This window comes from Macaca fascicularis, chromosome 2 (genome assembly GCF_037993035.2).
Source record: "Macaca fascicularis isolate 582-1 chromosome 2, T2T-MFA8v1.1".
NCBI lineage: Eukaryota > Metazoa > Chordata > Mammalia > Primates > Cercopithecidae > Macaca > Macaca fascicularis.
The window spans coordinates 125,277,542-125,298,155 of NC_088376.1; the positions used below are offsets into that span (position 1 = coordinate 125,277,542).

At 45.3% G+C, this 20,614-nt stretch overlaps 1 protein-coding gene across 3 annotated transcripts in view; it reads left to right on the forward strand.

Moving 5' to 3' along the window:
• Window positions 1-20,614, forward strand: part of PTPRG (protein tyrosine phosphatase receptor type G) — a 745,294-nt gene that overhangs the window by 627,120 nt on the left and 97,560 nt on the right. For all 3 annotated transcript variants that reach the window (XM_005547516.5, XM_005547515.5, XM_045384827.3), the window contains 2 exons: window positions 11,578-11,762; window positions 14,871-14,979. In XM_005547516.5, the coding sequence (XP_005547573.3) occupies window positions 11,578-11,762; window positions 14,871-14,979 (294 nt within the window). The remainder of the gene's footprint in view (window positions 1-11,577; window positions 11,763-14,870; window positions 14,980-20,614) is intronic.

The following is a 20,614-nucleotide window of genomic DNA, read 5'->3' on the forward strand; positions in this document are numbered from 1 at the left end:
AGTGTCAGGCACTGGTGTCAGGATGTTCTCAGGCAGAATCGGCTGTTATGGCTTGGGAGCGGTTGAGCTGATATTGGTAGCAGACTCCAGGGGCCATCTAGCATTTTCACACTTTATAAATATTACCTAATTACTTAATCCTCTCCATCTCTAGGCAGGTAGACAGAATTTGATCTTCAACTTAGCAACCCTCCTCTGTCTTCTGCTTTTCTTTGCTCACTAGAAAAATCTTCTCTGACATGGGGTTTACTTGTGTGGGCACCATGGTGCTTCCGAACAGCAATCTGGAAATTAATAAAGGCCAACAGCTTCCTTACTCCCAGAGCAGCACACTTCCCCTTTTTCACTAACTAGCATTTACAGCCTATGAAACATGAGGCTGTGAGACATTGGTGTGCCTCTCGTTGGAGCCATAGGAGGTATCTAGCTGGGAGACAGACTATTTATCTTCCCCATTCATCCCACTCATTATTCCTCAAACAAACACGGGTTGGTTGAAGCTGTTTTTCCTCAGGTATCTGTCCAGGAATATGGACAGAATCCTTGCTTTCCTAGGGCATAAAAAACAGTCTCATCTTCCTGCCCCTGAAGCCTGAAAATCAAAGAACAACTGTTAAGACCCAGAAGCGGGAGCCCCGCGTGGTGTCCTCTTGAGTCAGGCTTTTCTTATTCCTTCTCAGCACAGCCAGTGGTCGTTACGGTTGCTGGCTTCACTCCTGGGCAGCTCTCTTGACTGGTTTTGCGATTCCTAAGCACTGGCTTGGACCGAAATGAGTATCTTGGCTGTCACATTTCAAATCTCTGCCTGTGCTGAGAAGGCACTGCCTATATGTCTGAGACTAAATGCTGTCAGGTATTATCAAGTGCACAGAGCTATGCAATTCTTTGCTTCCAGGCTGGCACCAGGAAAGGCTTGCCAGAAGAGAAGAGCCTTCTCGGTGAGGAGTGTGCTGACTCTTTAAAACTTGGTTTTCAGCCACCAGCTGCGAAGCCCAAGCTCTTCAGAGCGTATGGACCCATTTGCCAGGGGCAGCCAAGAGACTCAGGTGGCTCAGTCCCTGCCATGTGCTGAATCGATGATTCCACTGGGGCCCACTCTCGGGCAGTGCCTGCCCATAGCCTGGTCTCTCCATGCAACCGACAGGCTCCCTGGTTCCTTCTTGGGTCCCTTTGACCAAGTCTTGGCCTGAGGGCAGTACCCAGGTGTGGGAGACCCTGAAACCATACCAGATAGGACCATCCTTACCAAATGACCAGTTGGTTCAGATACCACATCTGGGGATTGAAATGAGGTTAGAATCCAAACATTGGAGTTCATCCTACCACTCCACCCACACTCAGCCAGAACAGAGAGCAAGTAAGAGTAGCAAGTGGCCAGGAAGTAGTAGAGATCCAGAGTTAACAGGTGAATGCCGTGCATGAGCCAGGACACTACTTTTAAGCATAGTAGGTACCAAGCCGAACAGATTACCTGTTTCCAAGAGAAATTATTTTAAGGCTCAGATGGAAAACAAATGAGGGCATCTTAACCATTTGCATAATAATCTAGAATCAATTATTTCCATAAAATCCCAGCTAACGCCATCTGTATGGGTCACTGGTTGATTTCCTGACATGGCTGTTGGAATCACTAATAAAAACGGCTCATGGGATCTTAGATCTTGGATGGTGTTTGGATACCAGTCTTGCGTTGCTAAGGGCACTTTTAGAGCTCTATTTTAGGTGACCCAGCCATTCATAGTAAAGGGAACTACAAGATTATCTCAGCAGTGGGAAACAGGAGAAAAACATCGTTATAAAGGAAGGACACTGGGCATTTACCATGCTAGCTCCGCAGCCGGGTCTGTGGTTCAGACCCTCAGTTGGAGCCCTTCACTAGGGCTAGGGCAAGACGTGGGGAGAAGGTGGAAGGTCAGAAGCACCATGTGGGAAGGATGCTGTGCTTAGTTAAAATGGGATAGGTCCACTTTGCTCTCTTAGTAGGAAATCACAGCATCATGAAGTTGAAAGGGAGGGAAGGACCCCAGGGTACATGGGATCCAGCCTTCACCCAGCGTCCAAGATGCACGCAGCTGTTATCAAGTGAGGCTGGGAAGATGCATCATCCTGAACTTTGTCACCTCCCTTAGCGCTGAGCTGAACAATGCTTTTCCTGCACAGGACATGGACACCTCCCTTGGCCTTTAGCTCTCAGAGGAAGAGGGATATCATGTAGAAAAAAGAATCCAAGGAGGTACGAGAGGTCAGTGAGAACATAATGTAGGAAGTCGAAACCAATGCCTGAACTGGAGAATTGAATTTCTGCCTCTGCTTTCCCAGATACTGCCTGTTTCTGTTTTCTGAGCATGTAGCTCTGTTACATGCACAGCAGAGACAGCCAACAGGATAAGAACAAGTTTTCAAATTTGCTTTCTTCCATGTTAATTGCAACACAGAGCATCTAATACTCATTTGCTTGCTGAGAAACTGAATTGTAATTCAGGATTTGTTCATGGAAAGGGAGATGTCATTGTATTATAGTGTAGAATAAAAGTCCGCAGGTAACAGGTGGCATCAGTGGAGACACCATGGATTTAAAACTTGAAAGCAATTGTCCTAGCACTTAGGAGAATCTGGGGACAACTCTGCACCATCAGAAGAAGGTGGTGGGCTAGCCAGCAAATTCTGACCTTGGCAGCCAGATCCACCCTGGGATGAACCCCAGCTCCAGTGCTTCCTAGCTTTGAGACTAAGTCTTGGGCCACTGTCCTCCTCATTCCCTGCTCACCAGCCACACTAGTTTCCTTCCCAGTTTTCTCATCACAGGGCCTTTGTACACACTGGTTTTTTTTTCTCTCTGACATACACAAGCCTCCTTTTTTCCTCTTTCCTCTATAAACACCTACTCATTGTTCAGATTTCAGTTCAAACTATGCTCAGTAAGTTCTCTAAGCAACTTCCCAAGTTTAGGTCAGGGTTCCTTATTAAACCTTTATACAGAACTACTATAACGTTTTCCTTAAAAAGCATGTAATTATATATTCCTTAGTGCTGGATAGGTTTAACCACTTTGGTGCCATGGACTCCTTTAGCTTATCTTCTCATATTGATGGTTTTAGATGCTTAAAATATAATAGATTACAGAGGAAGCCAATTATCCTCAGATATTTTCGAAGTATCTTTAAAATTGTACTAATTTATCTGCTTCTTGATGAGGGCATTAAATTACAAGATCCAGCCACAGATCTAAAAATCATTATGATGTTGAAATAATGATGAACATGAAGGAAATTTTGAAATACAACTGAGTCCTGAACACCATGGAGATTGGGGTGTCCCCACAATCAAATATCCAGTATAAATTTCAACTCTCCGAAAAGTTAATACTAAAGCCTTACCAGTAACATACACAGTCGAGTAACACATATTTTGTATGTAATATGTATTATATGCTATATTCTCACAATAAAGTAAGCTAGAGGAAAGAAAATGTTATTAAGAATACTATAAGGAAGAGAAAATGTGTTTACCGTTCATTAAGTGCGAGTGGATCATCACAAAGGTCTTCATCCTTGTCATCTTCATGTTGAGTAGACCGAGGAGGAGAAAGAAGAGGAGGAGTTGGTTGCCCTGTCTCAGGGGTGGAAATTCACTTATAAATTGACCCATGCGGTTCAAACCTGTGTTGTTCAAGGGTCACCTGTATTGGTAATCACTGTAATCTGACAGGAATAGCTTTGTGATTTCTTTTGGTGATTATCACACAAGTCTTGTAGCACTACTGTAGTTTGTTGCCAACATTTAAAATGTAAGGAAATGCTACATTTTAGTTAGAGATTAGTGAAAATAAAAGTGGACTTTTTTGCTACCTAAGTTCACAGACTTCGGTGAATTCTATCCAGATCTCCTAAGGACACTCAAGTTAAAACGGGAAGGAAGTTTTTTTACCTGCTGGGACAGCTTTCCCCTTTTAAGCTCTTGGAGTAATGCTCCTGACATCTTTATTAGCATCTTGAAGATAGGAAAACAGTTATGGGACGGGTATGGGGCAAGTACATACATGACTGCTCCATGATGTCCCCTGCCAACTCTGGTTCAGATTCAGGCAGATTGGGTTTCAGTTGTCCATTCTCTTCTCACTCTGGTTCCTTGGCCCAGCCCAGTAACTTAGTGTCTCTGAAGCCCGGTGTCCTCATCTTTCATGGGGAGAATGGAGCCCAGCTCTTGGATTCAGTTACGCATTGTGTGCGGGGGGATGATCCCAGATGAATGCACAGAGCCAGGCCCAGGGCATGGGCGTGGCAGCCGCAGCTCTAGCTAGAAACGATGCAGACAGAAATGCACATTACACTGGAGCTGGGGTCCTGCTTTGACTCCGTCCTTCCCAGTTCCTTCCTCCATGTGGTTTGCCCGTCTTGAGCTCTTGGGCAGGGATGGGGGAGGCAACACCCCAGGCACCAAGATTCCAGGTTTGACGTCCTATGAGGGCTGCCGAGGAGGATTCTGTGTTTACCTAGACCTCTTTGATACAGCCCTTCAAAAACAGAATCACTCCCTGGGGCCATGTCTCTGGAAATTTCCCCTAAAGGATTCCATATTTGAAGGTGGTAAAGAAATGACAGGCATTGAAGCAGTCTAAGGCAAGGCTTGGGCTCTGTTCCTCCTGACTGGTTCCCTCCTGCTTTTAAGAGGAGACACCTCCTGATCTTTCTCCCCGCCAGGGCCAGGCAGTCCCCGAGGAAGAGGCATCTCCCCCACGGTCCTCTGCTGGCTTAAGCCAAGCTGTTCCCTCTGACACCGCCTCTGTGCGGCATATGATGTCGCAACACCTCCCACCCAGGAAGCGGCAGTTTCGTCTGTGTTAACAGGCACTGTGAAATAGTGAATCTGCACCGAATTGCTTTGTTTGAGTAGTGCTGTCTCTTTGACTCCTGATCAATATTTGGCTAGTTGCCTCGGGTGTGAAACTCCGAGGGGGCAGGTGCTGGGAGAAGGCCCCTGGAGGAACCTTTAACTCCAGATAGTTTAAGGCACTTGGAAATGACGCTGACTTTCAGACAGAGCATATCACATTAGGTTATCTAAAGGCCCAAATGAAGAGGATGGAGTGGGGGAGGAGAGCCTACTATTTACTTGTGGAACCACTGAGAAAATATCCTTGATATTGATTTAGAATCAGAGGACCTTGGGTGCTCTGCTAGAAGCCTCTTGATTACTAAACGAAGCCTGGGATCATAATTAAAGGTGGTTCAGAGTGAAGGCAGAAATTCTCAGAGCTGGTGACGAGCAGCACCTAGATGCCTGTGAGAAACAATCAGACCCCAGTGGGAACATAATCAGACCCCTGAGAGGGGAAAGGCTGGTGTCAGGAGGCCTCACAGGGGATATTTGTTTAGAGATCCGGGTGTGGCACCTCCCGCATGATTAAAAGGCTTCAATTTGGTACAAAAGGACATATCAAGAGGTCTGTCAGACTCCCTTTGTTAGGTGCAGTTTACAAGGACCATTGAGAAGAGATAGAAAAGTACAAGTATTGGGCATCTGTGGTGTGCCCTCGAGAGTGCTCCTGGTGTTCGTTTCAGACCAGTAGAAAACTCACCTCGCCTTGCGGGCCAGAGAGCTGCCGGGGAAGTGGGCTGGGCAGAGGCAATGGGGAGTGTTGGGGACTATGGCAAAAAAAAATTGAGTACACACCCCCATCTAAAGGAAATTATTGCTTTCCTGCTCTGGCTCACCACTGCCATGTATGGATGCAGGCCTAATTTTAAAGCCCATATTTATATGTAAAATATACCATTTTTTTAACACTGTGTGGGACATACAGTGTGTCCATATACTCACCATTAGGCCCGAGGCCCACGACTTTGGGTTTACCCACAGCGTTCCCTCGTAATCCTCACCGCAACCTTGTGAGGAAGAGAATTGCTAGACCCTAGTCACCCATTTTACAGATGAGGGCACAGGATTTGTACGGGTCTGGCTCCAAAGCCCACACTTTCTATTATACCAGCTCTTCCAGACTGATCTATAAAATTCTCTTTTGCTGTGTGTGCCTGTTTCCTATTTGGACTTTGGAGGGAGGTGTTGTTTGAAAGAAGGGTTTCCATCACTTAAAGAGCACGCAGAACTTTGGAAGCACAAGGCACAGTGGTGTCCGCCTGCTCGCTTGCCTGAGTTCTTTGACGGGTGTCTGGTTCTATTGTTGCTCCAGCCGCCAAGCATCAGTGGTTTTTGTTCCCTCTGTAGACTGAATGCTTTTCTTATTAGCAGAAGGCATGAGTTAAAGACCAGAGGCAAGATCCTCAACAAATTTGAGGCTTCTGGCAGTGACCTCAGGAATGAATTGTGTGGCACTGATTTTGTACATGGAATCCTCTTCACTGGAGGACACTCAAAACAGCGTCCCTCATTCCATCAGAGAAATGCGAGGCCCTGCCAAGGGTACCAATGATAAGGAGCTTGGTCCCTGCCCGGGAGATGCTTGCAGCTCAGTCAGAGGAATACAGAGGCGGGCAGGTGGTGAGGGCATAGGGTGATGGGCACCGTGAGGAGGGAAGCAGTGAGAGTACAGGAGGACACGGGTGGCCCATCGGCCTCAGAGGGGAAGCAGGGTGTTGAAGCTGGAATTTTTTCTTTTCCCTTTTTAAATTTTTTTTGAGATAGGGTCTTACTCGGTCACCCAGGCTGGAAGCACAGTGGCATGATCAAAGCTCACGGCAACCTCCGCTTCCTGGGTTAAGGTGATCTTCCAACCTTAGCCTCCTGAGTAGCTGGGACTATAGGTGTGCGCCACCAGACCTGGCTAATTTTTCTACTTTTTGTAGAGCCGGGGTTTCGCCATGTTATCCAGGTTGCTCTCGAACTCCTGGCCTCAAGCGATGCACCCACTGTGGCCTCCCAAAATGTTAGGATTACAGGAGTGAGCCACCACGCCCAGCCTTGAAGCCGGATCTTTAAGGGGACTGGGGTGGGGGCTGGCCAGAGATGAGTCCATGAGGAGGAAGATGGCAAGCCATGAGGTTGACGATGTGGAAGGGGATCATGTCACACAGGACCTAAGGACCAGGGGAAAGACTAAGGATGTTATTCCACATACAACCAACTTTTTGTTCATTCAGCAAATATTGATTGAGAGCCCTCTACGTGCCAGGCACTGTCTTAGACGCAAGGTAATTAACCAGACAAGACAGAAAAGGCGCCAGCCTTGTGGAGCTTCCATCTAGTGGGGGAGATAGATAATTACAGATCGTCGAGGAAGTCAATAATACAACTCCACGTACTAGTAAGTGCTGGGAAGAATCTAAGCTCTGTGAAGGAGCAGGCCTGTCAGCCTGTGCTGAGGGACAGAATTCAGTGCCAGGAATACAGTGCAGCTGATAATTGTGTTTCACAAAAGGGCTTGGCCTCTCCTTACTGTCTCAGTCCAGGATCAGCACTGATCCACAGGCCTAAACTTACTCCCCACCACCTTTTGTGTAGCCATGAGCTAAGAATGGTTTCTAATAGTTGGAAAAAAATCAAAAGAATATTTTGCAACACACGAAAATTCTATGAAGTTGAACTTGTGTCCATAGATAAAGTTTTGTTGGAGCACAGCCACACTCATTCATGTTTACATATTACCTGTGCTGCTTTGTGCTTCAAAGGCAGAATCGGTAATGGCTACGAGAGACCATGTGGCCTGCAAAGCCGAAAATATTTACTCTCTGGCCCTTTACAGAAAAAAGTTTGTCATCCTCTATTCTAGGCCCTTCTAGTACTCTGCAAATGCCTCCTCCAAATTTGGCCCAGTATACCTAGAAAAAGCCACTACCCAGGATGGCGAGTAGAGAGCAGAAGAGACACATCTCATCAGACTGCTGTTCCTATAGCTCCTCAGCCTGCAAAGCCCTGGCCTCATGCTCCTCCTCTGATGTGTGATCAGGGACAAGCATGGATCTTTGGAGGCCGTTAAGGTACAGAATTCCCTTCCTGGTGGATGATCCCGTTAGAGTGAGGCCAGATCTACCTCCTTTGAGAGTTTAACTCAGTAATTTTTTAATACATTGAGACAGTGAGATTCTGTACCATCATTCAAGACAATGACACTAAGCTCTACTTATTGATGAGGAAATATATCCATGAGTTGTTGAGTAAAACACAACAACAAAAAATTCTAGGGCCAGGCATGGTGGCTCATGTCTGTAATTCAAGTACTTTGGGAGGCCAAAGGGGGAGGATCACTTGAGCCCAGAAGTTCAAGACCAGCATGGGCAACATAGTGAGACTCTGTCTCTATTTTAAAAATTTAAAATTAGCCAAGTGTGGTGGTACGAACCTGTAGTCCTAGCTACTTAGGAGGCTGAGGTGGGAGGATCACTTGAGCTCATGAGGTTGAAGCTGCAGTGAGCCATGATCCAGCCACTGCACTCCAGCCTGGGTGACAGAGTGAGACACCACCTCAAAACCAAACATTCCATTCTAGTGCCATCCACATCCTATTCTATTTCCATCAAATTGTGCGTGTGTACTTTCACATGTATATAAAGCGATAACTGCATGTTGGAGTCCCAGAATGTTCACAGTCGTTTTCTTTGGGCACTGAGATTTGGGGTGAATTTTTTTCTTTTAACTTTCTTTTTACTTTTTTGTACTACTTGGGTTCCTTTTTAAAAAATATTAACATGAATCATCTTAATGCACACAGAAAAACCCATCTATTTTAATTTCAAAAAATAAGAAGAATGGTTGCATCTGTATGTGGGTGACAGAATTATTTATGGGGGTATGATGTAACTGCCAGAGAGGGATGCTTCCCTGTACAGCATTCATTGCTATTTGGAGCAGGGGAATGAATGGTTGCAGAATAAGGAAGATAAATAAGAACATGGTGGGAGGTGAGAAAAGATAGAGAAGTTAGGAAATCTGACATGGTCATCATTATGGGATATAGAAGTTTCCCAATATGTACATCTCGGTTCGTTATTAGTATTTGGAACACAGGGGGTGTAGCTATTTCCTGATCTTTCCCCCGCCTCCTCCATGTTCTGTCTTGAAAAACTATGAAGCCGCTTAGAAGCTGGAGTATTTAAAAACAGTAGGTTGGCGCCACCTAGTGCCCACGTTCTGTCACTCCGCCCTCACATCTCCGTGGAAGCCTCCCTTTAGATTCTTTGTTTGATGTCCCTGCTCTGGTGGCATTTGCGCAACAGACAGCCTGATGCCTCCCAGGGGTTCTGCGGGGCAGTGGGAATGCCTCACTAATTTATTCCTTCCCTCCTTCCTTCCTTCCTGTATCTGTCGCACAAAGCGAACCTCACCTCTGGCAGTTAAAGAACAAAAGGTGGCCTCCCTGTCAAAACCAATCTACTTTTCTCCACCAGCCAGGTCCTCAAAGCTGAGCCGTGCATCTCTGGCAGGAAAGCCATCTTGTTCCCCAGGGCTACCTTGGGATTGGGGCTCTTGGGTAGAAAATACGGGAGTCTGGCTCCTGGTGGGCTACAGGGCATGTGTGTGGGTGGTCTTTGGAAGATGCCAGCGGGTCAGAACCAAGCTGCGGTCCCCTGGCCTGTCTCTGCCAGCACGCCCACCTACTTCTTACCTGGTTCCTGCACCCAAACCAGAAGGTCCTCCTCACTGCCTCTCCCTCTCCCCTGCCCTCCTTACCCGTCACATCACCAGGCCTCTGCATTTTACCTCCTAACTGTAAGCTCTAGAATTGGCCATTCCTCCCTGGTCTTCCAGCAATTGGCCATTGCAGCCCCTCCCTCACAGGCCCCCTCCTCCACACTTGGCTTCTCTGGGGCCTTTTCCACTCAGCCGAAGCTCAGGGGATCTTTGTGAAGCATCAACCTGATTGTGTCATTCTGGGGCTCAGTTCTTTCCAGGGGCGTCCAAGGACTCGTGGGAGAAAGGCCAGAGCTCGAATCTGGCTCCAAGGCTTCTCCCTACAGCTGCACCTGTGCCCTGCCTGCCTGTCTTCTCTGTGCCTTGCTCCAGCCCCTCAGACCTTCGTGCCAGGTCCCTTTACAGCTCCCACCCCCTTCATCTCCATAAGCTCTCAGCTCTCAGTTACGTGAACCTTCCGCAAGGGCATCTTCTCTGGGTGCCAAAGCCTGAGCCACCTCTTCCTCTTCCTCCTCTCCCTCCATCTTTTCCTGGAGTGCAGTATTGGCTCTGCGCGTGGGAGTTTTTGGTGAGCCTCCATCTCTTACAGTGCAGCTTCTCAGCTGAAGGTGATTGGCCCCCGCAAGCAACCTTTGGCGATACCTGGAGACATTTTTGGTTGTCACAAGTTGAGGACGGGGAGCAGGGCTACTGCCATCTAGCAGGTGGAGGCCAGGGATACTGCTACACAGGGTACAGGACAGCCATCACGAGCAAGGCATTGTCTGGCTCAAGAGGTCATGGGTGCTGAGGGTGAGAACGCCTGCCCTGGACCATCAGCTCCATCGAGGCAGGGAACACGGCCACAGGGGCCTGGACACCTCTGAGAAAGCACACGTTTCCAGCTGACTAGATCAGACCTGTTGAGCATTTGTATAACTCATTTAGACCTGTCAAGGTCTCAACACTTTCATAGGTTTGTCTGTAAACAGATTTGGATCCACCGTGTCCCTTAAACCTCTCAGCCCCAAGGAATAAGATGAATTAGCCTGACTTTTCGTTACACCCCACGTCAGGATAATTACACGGGGTTCTGCTGTTCCAGAGAAAGTCATCCTTGTGTTATGTGACTTTGCTTTAAAATTACTTAAAGTCTCATTATAAATTTATTTATTTACACTCGGACCTGTTTACAATAAGATTTTGTCTACAGTTTTAGTTAGCACACTCCACCAGTCCAACGGCCTGGCTTCTTCAAAACGGCCTTCATGAAAAAAAGGCTGATGACCATGAGGCTGAAGGGGACACAGTGATTAAGGATCTTTTGGAGACAGCTGGGGAAATTTGAATATGGACTATATATGAGATAATAGTATTGAATTCATGTTTAGTTTCTTTGATATGAAACTGGTATTATGGTTACCTAGGAAAGTGTCCTCAATCTTGGGAGATGCAGGACAGAGTATCTCGGGTACAAGCATCAGAATGTTGCAGTGTTTACTGACCTAGCAGAAAAACAGCTCTGTGTGTGTGTGCGCATGTGCATCTGTGTCCCATGCACGTGTGTGCGTGCATCTGTATTCCGTGCACGTGTGTGCGTGCATCTGTATTCCGTGCACGTGTGTGTGTGCGCATCTGTATTCCGTGCACGTGTGTGCGCGCATCTGTATTCCGTGCACGTGTGTGCGCGCATCTGTATTCCGTGCACGTGTGTGCGTGCATCTGTGTCCCGTGCACGTGTGTGTGCATCTGTGTCCCGTGCACGTGTGTGTGTGCATCTGTATTCCGTGCACGTGTGTGTGTGCATCTGTGTCCCATGCATATGCGTGTGTGTGTGTGTACAATGTTCTCCCCCTCTTTCTACACACACAGTGTTAAGAGGACCCAGGAGAAGGGAGCATGGGTGCTTCCTGTATTACTCTTTCAACTTTTTGAGGCTGCAGTCCTTAGGGGCACGGATTGAATGGCACATTGTTCTGAAAGCTCACTGAGCTGAGCCCTGTGTATCTTTAGTTTGCAGCTCTCCACCCATCCACATGAAGGTGCAGCCTCTGAACCAGACGGCACTGCAGGTGTCCTGGAGCCAGCCGGAGACCATCTACCACCCACCCATCATGAACTACATGATCTCCTACAGCTGGACCAAGAATGAGGACGAGAAGGAGAAGACGTTCACAAAGGACAGCGACAAAGACTTGGTATGAAGCCCTGCTCTGATTCGGGGTACATGCTGCAGAGAGAGACTCCTGCTGCATCTCTCTGCCAGGCACTGCACAGTGTGCCAGCTCTGTGTCATCTGCCCTTACACTGTCTGGTGAACATGGGCACTGCCTTTGCTGCGCTGCTCGAGAGTGCCAGGGAGGACAGCAGACGGAGCCTGCCTGGGTGCCATCCCGACCTCACACTTAACAGCTACGCAACCCGGAGAGCCGGTTCCTTTCTTTAGATTGGGTCCTTTAGAACTTGACTGCTTTTCCTTTCATTGTTAACGAACAGCCTCAATTAGGCCCTTTTCATCTGATGGGATTATCAGTGGGATTATCATAAATACTAAATGAGCTATACAAGTATTCAACAGGTCCTATATAACTATCTCAATATTAGCTATTATTTATTACAGTCATTCTCCTCTTCCTCTTCCCCTACTAAAGCTACTGCTGCTCACATCACCACCACCACTGTCCACAGTTGCTGCCACTTCCCTTTGTCACAGTTGTTCTGCCTTACACATTTGCAATACCTGCCAAACCCCTGCAGCTGTGTAATATTTTCTCTCTTTTCTCAGATACTCAAATACTATACTATCCGACCTCACTTTGAGCTACACGTGCCGAATTCAACATCTCCTCTTAAAATTTACCTAAATGTTTAGTGTCCAACACACAAGGCCCTTCAGAACAGATGTTAGCAGAAGCCATCTCCTTCCCTAGGAAAGCAAACTCTCCACAACTACTGTCTTTAAGTCTTTGCCTAAAAACTCAGAGTGACATATTTGGTTTGAAAGCCTTGTGTTTATTGTTAATCAAAGGAAGGCTGTGGAATAATGAAACCCGTAATTGTACATGCACATGAAAAATGCAATAGCACCCAGTGGGATTCTTAATGACTGTTATCACTTTTTTCCTCCCTATACAGAGTCCTCCGGGCCCATTCAATCAGTTATAGAATAATACTTTTCATAGTTCTTTAGATGAAGATTCTTTTACTTCATTTCCATTTATATTTTCAATTTCCCCACTAGACATTGTTATCTGGGTCACATTAGGGAATGATGAGCTTCGTGAAATCAGAGAGGAATCTATTGAAAGGTACCCAAGGTTATGATGTATTTTAACCTTTCTCTTGTCACAACTGGAAGTCCATAAGGGATTTTTCTCTTTCTGAAGTGAGGATGGCTTGCATTAATCAGCAGAAACCATCTAGGAGCTTATGCAGTTTCTTGTTCTAAGTGGAAAATAATTAAACATGCAAAGATGAATAGATACCATCTTGGAGTGAATTCTAATAAATCCCTGCATAGATGGAGTGAAGATTTCGCTCTGAGCAGAAGATGGGGTCAGAGGTTTAGAGAATGAAACATAAATTAGTTTCAGAGAAAGAGAGAGATGTAGAGAAAAACATGCATTGACAGCAACTTCTTTCTTACAAGAATTTCTAGGGCTGGTTATTTTCTTTGGGGACACACAAAATTAATTTTTCTAATTCCTCAACGAGTGAAGAGTGCTGACTTAGTGGCAACAAATCTATTCTCTAACTCATGGTTATTGTGGCCCAGAAACCTGAAAGTGATGCATATCATTTGAGCAGCATTTTCTAGTGGGCATCCGCCTTCCACGTCTTCACCACAAACCTGTGGGCAGGTGTTACTGCCTACCTTTTCCAAACGAGACAAATGAGGCGTAAAGTTAAATACCACGGCCCTAGCCTACCCCTCTCACTAGGAAGCTGCTTTCAAGGCAACATCAGCAGGTATGGCCACAATAACATGTTAATACCAGTTCAGAGGTTTTCAGTAGCTGCATCGGGAAAACCCACTCCCACTCGGTGGTTAAGCTCACAGAGCTGCTTCTATACTTGGCTCAGAATACATGCTTTGATGATAAGACAACTCATCTATTGGAAGAGTCTTTGAAAATCAGTTGCTTTTCTTGTTTGTTTCTTTAGGAGGTAAGTACTGCCTGCTTTTTGGGCAGTTTACATTTTCTCATTTTTAAAGGTTGTCAGAATGAAACTGTGAGGAAGAGGGACCTGGATTTGGCTGATGTTTGACCAGAGGTTGGCAAACTTTTTTTCTGGAAAGGGCCAGATTGTAAATACCTGAGGCTTTATAGGTCATGCAGTCTTTGGCATAACTACTCAATTCTGCCACTGTAGAGTGAAGGCAGCCATAGACCTACATAAACAAATGGCCATGGCTGTTTGCCAATAAAACTTTATTTATAAAAACAGACAGTGGGCCACAGCTTGCCAACACCCCTGTGTTAGCCAGGTGGCATTCTTTCTGTTGCTTGGTGTGTTCTACCTCTGAGCAAGGTTTGCTGGGCCTATGTTACATACTTCTCAGAAGAACCTATGAAGTAGCTCTTCCTCTCCCCATTTTATAGAAATAGCAGAGGCTGAAAGAACTGGCTCAGAACCCCACAGCTTGCGAGTGGTATGAGGAGGCCATGTCCTCTGCCTTCTAGCCTGGTGCTCTTCCTTGCATCATGCCCTGTACTCTGCGTAATACAAAGACAGTGAGGCCTTTAAACTGTAAAGAAACAGACATGGGCGGGCAGGGTGGCTCACGCCTGTAATCCCAGCACTTTGGGAGGCTGAGGCGGGCAGATGATCTGAGGTCAGGAGTTCGAGACCAGGCTGGTCAACATGGCAAAACACTGTCTCTACTAAAAATACAAAAATTAGCTGGGCTTGGTGGCGGGCTCCTATAATCCCAGCTACTCGGGAGGCTGAGGCAGGAGAATCACTTGAACCTGGGAGACGGAAGTTGCAGTGAGCTGAGATTTCACCATTGAACTCCAGCTTAGGTGACAGAGCGAGACTTCATCTCAAAAAAAAACAAAAAGAATAATGTTACTCTTTCCTGTGTCCTGCACATTTCAGTGTGGAAAACAGTTCCCAAGGAAGTTCATAAAAAGATTCCCAGGCAGGGTCCAAACAGTCTTTCCTTCCAAAGTGAGCCTTTGGTCAGCAGGGAAGCATCACGTCTGTCAGGCTTTGCCAGGGCACTCAGGTTTGGCTTTAGAATGCAAAGTGTGCCCTGGCCTTCAAAACTAACTCACTGCCTTTTCCTTCTTTACCTACAGAAAGCCACCATTAGCCATGTCTCACCCGATAGCCTTTACCTGTTCCGAGTCCAGGCCGTGTGTCGGAACGACATGCGCAGCGACTTCAGCCAGACGATGCTGTTTCAAGGTGAGGCTGGCTTCCCCTCCTGTGGCCTGGGGCGCTCCTGAGACTCCCTCCCGATGCTTTCTGCTTCTTCCTGCTCAGGTGCTGGGGAAGAATACAAGTCTGGCCAAAGAATCAGTGTAGGGTTTTAAAGTCTATGTGGGAAGCCCTAGTAATTTAGGTCTTTTAGGCTGGAGGTTTTATAGGCAGAAGAGGGGAGAAAAAACAAAGCACTTTTGATTGATTGTTTTATTGTTATTTTCCAACTGTGGGGAACCAAGTACTAGGGCCTTTCTCTCAGTCATTGTCCAGCGCTGTGACAGATCACAAAATCACCTCCAAGTTGTACGGTCGAATATCTTTGTCTTTCTAACGTGATTCAGTTAGCTGTTCTCTCAAAAACTGCAGCCCAAAACAGCTACGCCTCACCCTTCTGACTTGCAAGCCGCACAAACAAGCCCCTGCATGCAGGATCCTTGAGATTCCTGGATCTAGATAGATGGTCCTGATGATTTAGGGACTAACAGAAAGGTCCAGGGTCAGAACTAAAAGCAAGTGGGACATTTGCCTTCGCTCAGTAGTTTAAGGGGCACCAAAAAATTGAGTGATCAAGAGACATAACATTTTAATGGGATGTTTTTTAAAAGAAAATTAGGCCAGGTGTGGTGGCTCACGCCTGTTATCCCAGCACTTTGGGAGGCTGAGGTGGGTGGATCACGAGGTCAGGAGTTCGAGACCAGCCTGGCCAACATGGTGAAACCCCATCTCTACTTAAAAAGCAAAAATTAGCTGGACGTGGTGGTGGACACCTGTAATCCCAGCTACTCGGATGGCTGAGGCAGGAGAATCGCTTGAACCTGGAAGGCGGAGATTGCAGTGAGCCGAGATCGCGCCACTGTACTACTCCAGGCTGGGCAACAAGAGTGAAACTCCATCTCGAAAAAATGAAAATAAAATAAAATAAATACAAAAATAAAAATAAAAGCAAAATTAATGTAAAAATCTCATGAATAAAATATCTGAATTTTAAGTAGAGATAGATAGGATACACTATCTCCTACTTGCCCCAACCTAATCCCAGTCCTGGTTCCAGTATTATTTAGGCAGCTACAGGCTATAGCCATGGGCCGTAGTTTGCTGATTTGGTTTGATGACAGGCCTTAAGACCAGCATGGAAGGAGGGACCGGGGTGCTGGACTCTGCTCTGCCAGCCTGAGGTCCTCTTGAATCATGTCCTTGACTTCTCAGGTATCTGTCAAATAAGAAACCCACACCAGGTTAACCAGGCCAGTGGTGAACCCTTTTTGAGTTATGGATCTGATGAAGGTTTGGATATTTTCCCTACAAAGTGCCAGAATTTTGCATACAACTTTGGGGGCCCAGTAAGGCATGTGAGTTGTGGACCAACAGCAGCAGCAGCAGCAGCAAGATCTCCTGGAAGCCTCATTTCAGAAGTGCACATTCATGGGCCCCTCCCAGACCAACTGCATCAGAATCTTACCTGGGGCGGAGGCCATTTTCCAGGAATCTGAGCTTTCACAAGTTAGCCCTGATGGCCCTAGGAACTGGCAGGCACTGTAAGGGGTTCTGGAGTAAGGACCTCTGGTCTGAGTCCTGGCTGCCTCTTAGAAGCTGCACAACTTTGAGAATGTTTCTTAACTGCTTGAACCTATAGTTTCCCAATCCAAAAAGTGGCAGTATCCGTAGTACCTACCCCACAGGGTCTTTGTAGAATGATGCGGGGTAATGCATGTTAACTCATTCACATAGTGCTAGTTACTGGCACCATGTATAAATCTGCCCCTTAGTATTAGTATATAAAAATAATAAATAATACACCTAGGATTAGAAGCCCTCCAGCCTAGATTTCCTCCAAGGGTCCCTTCTGGCTTGAACATTTTCCATTTAGTATTTAAATATTCTTTGCTAACGTTCACATTGATCTCATCCTTCCATTCAAACTAATGGAAATGAGCATAGCTGCATTTATTTCATAAATAAATCATGCTCCCTGTGTCCACCTTTACCATGAACATATTGGTCTCTTTCCCTGTGTTGAGGAAGGACTGCAGGCCACGGCGAGGTCTGTGCTGGCCTAGGGGAGAAAGAAGGAAGCCAGACTGGGAGCTTGCTGAGGCCGGGGCCCTGGAACTTCAGACACATAAATCATGATTAGGCCTCCCCTGTGCTCCTTCCAAGAGCCTAGAATCTGCAGAACTGCCTTACCTGATTAATAGGCCCCAGAGCTCCCTGGCTTCTGCATGGACTTTGAAAAATTAAATGTTTATAATATAATGTAATTCAAAAAGGCCCTGTCAGCTAGTAAGTTCAAAGCATGGAATAGTTTAAATGTCTGATCACAATGACTTGCTGAAAATGGCCAGTGTCTCCTTGTCTGCAGTCTTTCTTTGCTCAGAGGTGGACATGAGTTTACTCATTACATATATTTGTGTTTATCCCTCTATGTTGATAAGGGGGCAAGTTTTAAAATGGAAAGAAAAAAGATACCTCCTTTTTCAGAATAATTAGGTTTCTCAATAATAAATTTAATCTGTCTTGGGAGCATTAGGAAGCCACATGGAATATTTACCACATTATAGTAAATATAACACTATTGAGGTTATATGTAACATTACAATAAATATGTTTACCTTACTGTGGAAGATACAGCAATAATAGCAAGCAATATTTGTAGAATGGTTCACAGCGACAGAGCATTTTTACATAAGTTATTTCATCTGAGCCTCACTTTATGGCAGCTGGTGCAGTAGGGGTTATTTTACAAACAGGGAAATGATGGCTTGGGTGCAGGTGACTTCAGAAAATCTCTGCTGCTAAGCTGAGTTGGGTTTTCTTATCGCAAAGCCCAATCACTAACACACAGCAATGGCCTACCCCAAAGAGTAAAAATTACCAAACACCCACAGTCTTCAACAAAATGATGAAAATATTGATTAGATAGTCAAAGACTTTTTGCAGTTCTCAACAGTCATGGAAAATGGGGATTTAGAAGCTGCTTCTTTGAGCCACAGACCCATCTGTGGCAAAGCCCATGGATTCTCTCTCAGAATGGTTTTAGATAAATAAGTGCAATACATAGGAAAGGAACCAGTTATATTCAATACAGTTGTCAAAATATTTTAAACACATTTGGGATATAATAATATGTGTGCTTTTTAAAATTAAGGTATTAAATGACAAGTGGTTGGTCTGTTAGCTCCAGTGATTTCTGAGTAGTGATGAACATCAATGATATTCCAAAATAGCTACAAAAACTCTAAGGTAGTATGAAAATATCTGAGATTTCAGTCAGAGACAAAGCTGCAGGTCCTGTGAATGCAGTTGATACTGGCTGCCTACATGCATAGTGGAAAAAAGGGCACCATTAGCAGTGAGAGCTTAGAAAAATCCCATTAGGCCCATGGACCCTAGGTTAAACTAAACTCCTGATATGAAAGGTCCTGTAGAAGCTTCTAGTCACCAGGGCTGTCACTGACCCCAGTGGATATTGACCCCAGTGGAGATTGTTTAAGACCAGTGGAAAGCCACATGCTGATGGAGTGGCTGTTCAGTTTGTTGGCCTTAAGTAGAGCCCCTTTAAAAGGGCAGGTAAAGTAGTTCCTCCTGGGAACCTTTTTTCCTGTCTCAACTAGGGGAGGCATGCACGCCTGTCTGAAGCATACAGTATTGATCTTTGAGCAGCTCAGTGATCATGGAAGGCTATATTTAGGCTGGGTGAGACCCCCGTTATTTGCTTGCTTTGCTGCCTTATTTGACCTGGGACCTAAAGGGTTATTTTATTTAGATGGGTCTGTTCCTCACATTTGTCTCTACACACATTTGACTTTCCAACTATGCAAAATGGATATATCATCAGGTCAAGGTTGCAAACTCCAGCGCCCATGGGGCCAGGCAGGGGGCATGTGCACATGAGGGGAGTGCCGTCAGTGGGAAATCAGAGACCATGTGGCCAGCTAAAGGGGGTGATAGACACTCAGTCCCAGCTGAAAGGTGGCCTGCTGGAAGGTGAACCTAGTTTTGCCATTATTGTGAGTTTTCAGATAAGCAAGAGATTGAGAGCTTTAGAGAAAGCTACCATGTACAATTTTGGTGGCAAATTCTGTTTTGTTTTATTTTGTCTTTATAAAAGTTTGCAGGCCAAACAAAAATATATGTGGGTCACTTGCCATTTCTAGTTTTGGTAAATATCATAGCAGGTACAAGTGTTGTTATTTTGGTAATTAGCATTTTCGCTAATCTCTCAGTGTATGTAGGAAGCAGCTTTTCAGTTTACATAGCACTTTTGGTTTTTGAAAGAACCACATAGAAGCAGTTTGACAGGGTTTTTTAAAAGTCGTGTTGTTTAGCATTATTTGCAGTAGCCAAAAGGTGGAAGCAACCCAAGTGTGCATTGACTGATGCAGGCATAAACAAAACATGCTATATACATACAGTGGAATGTTATTCACCCTCAAAAACGAAGGGCATTCTGACACATGCTGCAAGGTAGATCAAGCTTGAGGACGGTACGCTGAGTCAAATAAGTGAGACACAAAAGGACAAATATGTATGATTCCACTTATATGAAGTATCCAGAGCAGTCAGATTCACAGAGAAAGTACCGTGGTGGTTGCCAGGGTTGGGGGAAGGAAGAAAGGGGTTCTTTAATGCAGATAGAGTTTCCGTTTTGCAAGATGACAAAGTTCTGGAGATTGATAGAAGTAATGGTTGTACAACTGTGTGAACAACCTTAACACTAGTCAACCATACACTTAAACATGGTTAAGATAGTAATTTTTTTAATTTAATTTTTATTTATTTATTTTTGAGATGAAGTCTTGCTCTGTCGCCAGGCTGGAGTGCAATGGTGCTATCTCGGCTCACTGCAACCTCCGCCTCCCAGGTTCAAGCGATTGCCTCAGCCTCCCAAGTAGCTGGGACTACAGGTGCGCGCTACCACGCCTGGCTAATTTTTTGTATTTTAGTAGAGACGAGGTTTCACCATGTTGGCCAGGATGGTCTCGATTTCCTGACCTCGTGATCTGCCCACCTCGGCCTCCCAAAGTGCTGGGATTACAGGCTTAAGCCACTGTGCCTGGCCATTTTTTTTTTAATTTTAAGATGATAAATTCTGTCATGTATTTTACCATAATCTTAAAAAATTGTTTTCTAAGTTATATTGTTTAATAACACATAGGAGAACAGAGCTACAGGAAGAAATAAACACCAAAAAGGGTAATGTATGGTTAATATAAAATCACTGGACCATTTAAAACAATTGGCAGTAGCTTACAGGATTTTAAAATATAGGTAGGAATAGAAATATAACAGTACACAAAAGGTAAGGTGGGCAAATAGAATTAAATTATCATACAGTTCTTACATTTTTAACAAGTGGTGAAAGTACCAATTTAAGGTAAACAGTAATAAGTTAAGGATGGATAATTAGAATCACAAAAAGGGTAAGAAATCATGACCAAAAAGATAGTAAAGGAGGAACAATGGTGTAATACGATAATTTAAATCAAGTTCAGATACAGGTAAAACTGACAGAGTCCAAATAGTGGCTAGCTTTGGGGGTAGAGGTGGATATTGACTAGATGCCAACACAGTACACCTTTTCTCCAGCAAAGCACTGGCGAATGTCTTTATCTTACTA